At 40.2% G+C, this 8,792-nt stretch overlaps 1 protein-coding gene across 1 annotated transcript in view; it reads left to right on the plus strand.

Annotated features, from left to right (window-relative positions):
• The window catches only part of LOC311273413 (connector enhancer of kinase suppressor of ras 3-like), a 50,161-nt gene extending 41,427 nt beyond the window's left edge, over positions 1 to 8,734 (plus strand). Inside the window, exons 16-25 of the mRNA XM_084380487.1 lie at positions 1,471 to 1,524; positions 1,999 to 2,038; positions 2,531 to 2,703; positions 4,689 to 4,762; positions 5,062 to 5,133; positions 5,553 to 5,617; positions 6,099 to 6,223; positions 6,351 to 6,705; positions 7,017 to 7,207; positions 7,332 to 8,734. Of these exons, the coding sequence (XP_084236613.1) occupies positions 1,471 to 1,524; positions 1,999 to 2,038; positions 2,531 to 2,703; positions 4,689 to 4,762; positions 5,062 to 5,133; positions 5,553 to 5,617; positions 6,099 to 6,223; positions 6,351 to 6,705; positions 7,017 to 7,207; positions 7,332 to 7,532 (1,350 nt within the window). The 3' untranslated portion in view covers positions 7,533 to 8,734. The remainder of the gene's footprint in view (positions 1 to 1,470; positions 1,525 to 1,998; positions 2,039 to 2,530; positions 2,704 to 4,688; positions 4,763 to 5,061; positions 5,134 to 5,552; positions 5,618 to 6,098; positions 6,224 to 6,350; positions 6,706 to 7,016; positions 7,208 to 7,331) is intronic.
• Positions 8,735 to 8,792: the final 58 nt, after the last annotated feature.

Genomic DNA, 8,792 nt, shown 5'->3' on the forward strand with positions numbered 1-8,792 from the left:
CAACCATTGTTTGTTTTGAGGAGATTAAAAACAGATAATAGATGCAGATGTGGTTGGCAGATAGCTGCCAGCTGAACTGATTGAAGCCAGAAAGGTATACGTCTATTAATCTCTCTTTAGCTTATTATGATTAAACATTACATGCAAATCTGCAGATACATTTGTGTTATAGGAATAGCATAACCAAAATTATAGTTAACCTTTCACACCTGCAAGAAAAAAAATCCCACAGGAACTTAGTTGCTAAACACTCACACGCACACACACATTCAGAGTCAGGTTCGGCTGTGGTTTATGTGGTGATCATCATGTAACTCCTACATGCAGCCGGTGACTCAAGCACCCGGAAAACAAGATGATGAAGAAGATGATGCATGTGTGTTGTGCAAGACAAAGAAACACGCACACACAGATACACTGATACACAGGTTTAGTTTAGATAAGTGCTGTCATTGTGTAAGCCTTTAGAGCAACACAGGATACTGATACTGAACTTGGAAGTTTCAAGTACCAGGTATGAGTCTTCCTCTCTTCTTTTGTTGTTGTCACTGTGTGTAGATAGAGTTTGTGGTGAATGATTGAGTGTGAACAACGGCAGCGGGACCTGAACTCAGGACCCTGTGACCACATCGCCACCTGTGCTTTTACATTTCCTGACATCAAGGCTGGGTTGCGTTCGGTACGCTTAGTCTTACAATGTGTAAGGTTGAGGTTGTAGACGAGAGGGGCGAGAATTGTCAGATCTGTAAGTGTAGGGAGGTTGAGGTTCTTTAATTCTGTCAGATCATATTCAGATTTTTGCCGTATTGAATCAGGAAAAGGTTTTCAACGGAGACAAGTTGTTAAATGTTTGCTGTTGAGTGTGTCTGTCAGGCAGCTTTGACACTCTACGAATAAGGAACTTAAGCACGCAGAGGAAGTTAGTCAATAGTGTCAGCTTGGATTTCTCAATATCTTTCATGTCACTGTTCATCTATGTTGGTACATCTCAAAATGTGTTTTTTTCCTCTGTGCTTGACACTGCTTAAAACGCTTTTTCTTAAAATGTGACACTACAAAGAAGCCCTCTAATCTTCAATACATGAAGGCAGTGTAGGTAGGTAGCTATGTGTCAAAGGCTGTTGAATTGCTGACACTGAACGTTGTGACACTTCAGCTTTGAGTCAGTTCTGTTCGCCTGCTTCAACATTTCAAGTTTTTAGCCTTTTTTTCTGACTCGGCTTCCATTTCCAAAGAAGGAGAAATGGTGCTTTCAACTCACATTTAATTTTTTTTTTCACTCAAAAAAAAAGTGGAAAAACATTCAAATTGAGCAACATTATCTGAGCTGTCTGCCCCATGACGTGACTTCCTGTTGTCACACAAGCGAGCAAAGAGCTGCTAATTTTCTGCCCATTCATCTGTGGGTGTTGATATTGTCAACCTAGGCCTCTGTGGATAAGGAGTATTTTTTTTGGTTTCTCTCAACAGGCTGCCTTCCCCATATCTGTGCCCCCTTCAATGGCTGCTGATGACTATAACCCTGTAAGTGTTCCTCCTTTATTTATGTGCGACATTTACTCTGGCAGAGCAAAGGTTGCCTTGTTTCTCTCTATTATAATGACATACAAACCCTCCCCTCCTTTTTTGGAGAAACTACTTCTGCTTCTCCTATTTTATGATGACAAAGTTTTATATTTATAGCAGTTATACTCCTTTGGTTGTTGGCTAGTTTGATTTCTCTTAGCGTTTTTAGTTCAATTAAAGAAGAGTTAAGAGAAGAAGAGAAGAAGAGACAAAAGACATAAGTGACATGTGAAGTCACAGATGAGGATGTTAGAGAGGGGTGTGTGCAGAGAGCGAGAACGGCAAAGAGAAAAAACTGCCTGTGACACTCATCTGTGTGAGAAACAGGATGTTCCAGACAGCCTCTCCTTCTCTGGGGTCTGAGACTGTTCATGTGCTCTCCTCACCTCCGGCTGTCTGACCTGAGCACTCTCCTCTTCTCTCCTCCCAAAGGTCTCCCTCCGACACAAATCCAAGAGGAAGACCCGAGGTGGTAAGTTGTCACCCTCCCGCTCTCATCACTCTGTCGCTGTGTGTGCCCTCCACTGTAATTTGGACCCTCTGTGGGCGTGTGAAGTGGCAGGGCAATTGGTGCGTTCAAAGGTCTTTAAGACAACGCTCAGTTAGTTTCACTTCAGTTCCTCTCCATTTCTGCTCCTCCGTTTCTGTGTCTTGGATTCTGAGAAAATCTAGTACAGATTGTTTCTGTTATTGTTATTTCTGGCTGATTCATTACTGGAACAGGTAGGCTGGATGCAGCTCCTCACTTCTGAATTGACTATTCGGTTATTTTTAGAGTTCATTTCTAAATTGACCGCATAGTAACCTATTTCACTCTCAAGGGGAAACGTTTTGCCTGTTTGGATTTTAGACTATGCAACGTCTTGCTTCCTCTAATGCTATATTTGCGTTTAGCTGTGGCGTTGCTTCTCTGCGGACGAAGGAAGAGGAGGTCTCAGTGTATTTGTGTGTTTTCTGTGCACAGGCAATGGTACGAACATGAGCAGGAGACGGATCTCTGTGAAAGAGCTGGGTCAGCCAGATCACCAGGGCTGGCTGTACAGGAAGAAAGAGAGCAAAGGCTTCCTGGGTATCAAATGGAAGAAGTACTGGTTTGTGCTGAAGAAGACGTCTCTCTACTGGTACACCAACCAGCTGGTGAGTTAAACAACTCTTTCATAGACTCATTTATGATGTGCATATGTTCAACTGGTGTCTGTTGCTGCTGTCACAACTCATCACTTCAGACTGCGACTGTAGCGCCACAAACCTTGAAGGAGCAATATGTTAGAATTTTAATTGAAAACATTCAAAAATCAACTAAAAGACGCAACAGCATGTGAATAAATAGCAGTTTTGACATTATAATGTCAATGTAATGTATTGCAGACATATCTACTGAAGTTGGCATGCTAACCAGCTAGCCCCAGTCCGTCTCGGTCCAAAGCGCCTGTAAACACTAGCACTCCTGGTCTCAGAGCCGCTAGCTGCATGGCTGACTGAGCTGACTAGTAACAAGCAGCTACGGTTAGCTGTTAATTTGGTCATATGTTGCCCCCTTTTTGCTCACTTCGAGCTCTGTGTCTCTATTAAATGCTGTGTGATTTATTGTTACGACTATAAGCAGATGTGTAGTTTAATTATGATACTTTAGAATGTATGGGGGGAACTAGTGGTTGGCACATAGATATATAGGTAGACAGTATACTATTAAGAAAGAAAACCTTTCCTTCAAACACATCATAAAAAGAGCATGTGATACGGTAGAATAGAGTTTACCATTTATGTTAATGAAAACATGTTAAGTCTGACCAATCACAGAAGAATCAATATCAGCCTATCTTCAGAATATATACATAAACACTTCACTACACAATGACAAAGATATTTAATGGAGACAGGATATTTTACAGTTTAATGATAAACTTTATCGTCCAAAGTGGCATCAGTGTGCTGACACGGTAAACTCTGTGAATTCAGTCATTCTAAATAACCCTAAGCATCCGTTTCTGTTTCTTATGTTCTGTAAAATGAAATAAAAATGTTTTCATATCAAACTACTACTACTAAAAACAGGTATAGGATGATTTCAGATGCATTTAGTAGTTTCATGTGTAATTTTTCCAGTTCTCACTCTGGCTGTGAACGCTTTGACATTATGCCTCCCTCTCTCTATAATGCTCTTTTAAAGCTGTAGAAAGCAGAAACAAGTGATGGGGGGGGCGGTGTGGCTGAGACAGAGACACCACTCACCCTATTACAACATGCTGTACCATCAAAATCATTTTGAGGCTGTTATTTTAGGGTAAAAAATTACATAATGTTGCTTTGCTGTGCATTTGTGGGGTATAATCTTCAGCAGCAGATGTATACACATTTGGATAAGGCAGCGAGACAGTGTGGACATTTGCTCTACATAATATGCAGAGCTCATGTTCATTGTCATTAAGGAACATGTCACACAGTATAACAGTGTACCTCAACTATGTGTTTTTAATAAAATGAATGGAGGTATACAATGTAGTGAAAAAGCTGTAGCACGCTTTGGCTCCACAACCTGTAGTAGAATCAATTCCTTGTTGGTTTTGTTCTCTTAATTTATTTATAGATTTTCACTAGATATATTAAACCCTTGTAAAACCATGTTTAAATGTCACTGTCTTGAAACAACAAAAAAGACACACAAAGCCAGGCAGAAATCCCTGTCACTGGGTCAGTCTGCACTGGTTATAACTCAAACAAATAAAACATAAATTTCTCTACAGCACTAATCTTTAACACATTATACATTGTACACTTGTTGAGTCACAGATGCAGAGTGAGGCACCGAGGCTGCAGATGAGTCATACTTGTCTATGCCACAGCTGTCTCCCAGCTCGTCGCTGCAGGAACCAAGCTGTGTCACTGTGTTTCCTGAATGAGATGGTGTCACTAATGGCCCGTCAGACACTGATACGGGCATACGTAACTGATGCGTTTGATTTACTGGCATGATAATTTCCTCACATGATGGGAGTAAATAGAAGAAGTGGCCTGCTGCAATTCAATGGCAGGTGTCATTGTCAGGAAGTGGTTTGAAATCATCAGTTTGTTTTAATGCGCACTTACACACAACTAACGTTGTTCAATCTTCTATGTTGCAGGCAGAAAAGGCTGAAGGCTACATTGACCTTGCCAACTTCATGATTGACAGAGCCATAGAGTGCAGGAAGAAACAGTAAGCTCAAAGTTATACTCTGTTCAGTGCCTGCTTCATCTCAGTCAGATCACTTTTAAAAGCCACCCACCATCCGTGGTTTGAACTAAAAGGAACTTTATCTGTTGTGGGACTGTAATGACATGGAAAGTGCTCCCACACACTATGATAAGACGCATACAGTCTTGACACTATCTGAACATGATCAGTGAAGTAGAATAAACATAGTTAAACTTCATTCCAGTCGAAACTTCTTGTGATTCTGCTCTTTTTGTGGTGATCTTGTCTTAACTCGTCTCTGTTTACCTTGTCTCTTGCAGTGCGTTCAAAGCTTGTCACCCACAAGTCATGATGTTTTATTTTGCTGCTGAGAGCCACGAGGAGATGAACTTGTAAGTCGAATATTAACCTGTTGAGCCCTAGCGGGGCCCAATTGGGCTATTTTTTGAGAACCTATGGTAACATATAAGTGAAATATATAGTTTGGTACCTGAGAAATTTTAAATGGCACAGATGGTGCCATTTAAAAACGTATATATATTTATTATATATTATATTTATACACGTATATTCATTCTAAAATTGAAATTCTCTTTGGAAATCAATTTCATTTATGCTGTGAGCCAACTTAATTTACTCGGACCCAGTGACATATATACTTCTACTTGGTTTGCTTCCAAGAATCTTGAGTTGAACTAGTTCAAGAACCGGAGCTTGTTTGGTGGAAAAGTGGCTCCAGGGTTTTTTTTGAAAATGTCTTGTTATGTGATGGTTATTGAGTTGACTATTCTTTTTTTTAATTAATATTCAGGTGGTTGAATAAGCTCGGACTAGCCTCCATTCATTATGAAGCAACAGAACGAAATCCTGCAGCCGGTGAGCACACATGACAATCACACGTGTATTTTAGTTACCTGTTACTAGAGCTGCAATGATTAGTTGATTAATCAGTTAGTTGATCCTAGAAAAATGTATTGGCATATATTTTGATAATCGATTAATCATTTCAGATATTTTTCAAGCAAAAATGTCAAAGATTCTCTGGTTCCAGTTTCTTAAAAATAAGGATTTGCTGCTTTTCTTTATTTATGAGTCTGTTTTGGACTTATGACTTTGGGCTCTGGGGAATTGTGATAATCGCCTTTTTTTAACAGTTAATTGTGAAAATAATGGGCAAACAACAGTAATCCACAAAGAAAATAATAATGAGCTGCAGCCTTACCTGTTACTGTTCTTGAATGAAAATCATCTCTAGTCATCAGGGCTAAAATACTCTAAATAAATATATATCTCTAGATTCTGGTTGTATGAGTCATTTTATATTTTCTGACTTTGTGTGTGTGTGTCTCTCGTGCAGAGTGTTACAGTGAAGCTAGTGACCACGAAGAAGCTGAAAGCACAGAGATTCCCCCTCCACCATACTCTGAACAAACCCTGAGGGACTCGATGGATGCATCGGGTCCCCCTGGTAGCACACATCAGGTCAGTCATGTCACAACCGTACAGGAATCTTATGCTCACTCTGGTCGAAATGTTGTAAAAGTACCTTATTCAACTGAACCCTTTTGGTTTATGCTACATTATTAACCTTAGTGTATTCGTCTTTCAGGGTACCCTTCCTCCCCCTTACTCCTCCGCGGTCCCAAGCGAAGCCAACGGTTCGCTCTCATCCCCCGTCAGCACAATGACATCACAGAGCTCCACCTCCTCGCTCGCCAAGCAGCGGCAGTCCTGGTTGGACCTGGTCTCGCAGGCGTCTCCTCCTGCCGGGGAAACAGCTGTGGTGTGTTCTGTTCAGATACACTCGCATCAACCTCCGCCAGAGGAGACAGAAGAGGAGGATGACACCCAGGCGCTGGAAGGCTCGTCTCAGCAGGACTCTCCGGAAATGGGGTCCAATGAGGAAAGCCCTGTTGCAGAGGAAGCGGAGGCACAGAGGGTTGCTTCTGGTGCTCAAGAAGAAGGTGAGACTTTATTTTACTCTTTTAATTTAATTTTTTGACTGTTACACTGAATGTAAAACTGTCCTGTCTTGTCATTAAAGCATTTGGAAAATTCAGTGGCAGTTTTTGAGCAAAGTTTAATTGTAAGCCAATGTTTTTCTTTGACATAGGCCTATCTGAATTTTATCAAGCAGCATAGGACCCATGTTTTATCTAAATTTACTGGTTCCAATGCATCTTGCGGTCTCCTGTGGTGAACCTTTGAGTTAGTCATTGTAATGTTTGTGATGTGTATGATGATGATCATAAATTATAAACGTATCTTGTTGTAGGGGTTGATAGGCACAGCTCAGATGAGATGGAGAAGCTGTACATTCATCTAAAACAGGCCAGCCTCTCGCCAATCGGAGATCGTAAACCATCCACAAAAAGGGAATTCAGGGCCTCCTTCGTAAAACGCTGTAAAAACCAGACTGTCAATGACAGACTGCACCTTGTCAGGACTCTCAACAGCACATTAAAGGTACATTTTCTGTTTCATATTCTGGTTTTTCCCCTGTGTTTCTGTTTATCCGCTTTTGATTTTACATTACACCACAGAGCATTGTGCTATTATTTAATTTTTCTTTGCTCTTTTCCTGACACAGTCAAAAGAGGCAGACCTACAGGCAATCGAGCAGGTGTTGTCAGACCCGGAGCTTAACTCAGACAAGTTCAGAGAGTGGAAGGACGCCAATGCACCCTTGGTACAGGAGATCTGTGTTAAACAGGACCAGCAGGTGGGATCAGAGGCCACGAAAGCTGCAGCATCAGTCATTGCTGCTCCAGTGGTCGAGACCAGTTTATGAAGACTCCTACGGACTGGTTTTGCTGTTTCTGTACTTGGAGGACTTCACACTCACATGATGTGGATACACACACTCACAATGCTGTTTTCAAATGAGACTACTGTTACATATCAGTGGACTTACTTTTCATCTTAAGTAACTGGATTAATGAAGAATGGTGTTTTTAGTTCCTGTCTGGAAATGGAGCAAACATTTTATGATTAGCAGGTCACATTAAAAATGTGAAATGTGTCTTAGTATTACTTTTAGCAAAATTTTACAGACGGTTGTTTTTATCTTGTAATTCTGTGAACCTATGCATTGTAATATTTGGGATGATGGAGTACACTGAGCAATGGATCCGTTGTTCTCTGCATAGAAAAACTTGTTTTTTATCGTTTGTTTTATCTACTTTGGTTTCATCAGTAGTGAACAAATTTTGAATGTCTTCAGTCAGTTTTAACTGTTTTCAGTCAATTATTGGTGCTATGCACCATCACTGCCTGTTACACATGTTTTATTGCAGCTGTTTTGAATGATTGGTGTGTGTTGTTCGCCCTAGAAATGTTATTGTCATACTTATTATGAAGAACACCAGGGCCTGCACTAACAGAATAAATGTCGGTCACAAATCAGGATCATTGTAGAATATCTAAAAGTGTCAGTTTTTAATACAGTAATCAACAAACAAGATATAAGAAATGACCTAATTTTCATTAGAAAAAAAACAAAGTATTTTTTAAATGAAGAATTACATGAAGAAAAACCACCTTAATGTGATAATGAGGTTATTAGAAATGTGTAACCAATATTAATACAGTGTGTTGGACTTGAGGTACAATGTACCAGTATGCATTTGCAATTAAATCCAGGATGTGTGATGGATAATGCTCAAGAAAAAACACTCAAATACTGTTCTTTAAGACAGATCCCACAAACGAAATTCGGATACAGACATCAGGCATTATGTGACTGTCGACAGCCACTCCAGAGAGCGACAGATTTAGGAAAGTCAGGTGCCTCTGATATCATCTACTGGTAGGGGCCAAACCAAGCTCCATGCACAAAACTGCATTTTTTTTCCCTGGCTTACTTTTTATTTGTTGTGCATGTAAAATACCAACTCTGTAAATAGTTGTACATGGATGTGTGCTGTTAATTGTGCTTGATCTCGCGTCAGTGTGTTTGTATACATGGAAATAAAGTGTTATCACAAGAGTGAACATGTTTTACTGCGGCTTTATTTTAATTTGTTAACCATAAATGAGTGTGTTTGTGTAT

The sequence above is a fragment of the Pagrus pagrus genome, assembly GCF_965226575.1.
Source record: "Pagrus pagrus genome assembly, chromosome: 18".
NCBI lineage: Eukaryota > Metazoa > Chordata > Actinopteri > Spariformes > Sparidae > Pagrus > Pagrus pagrus.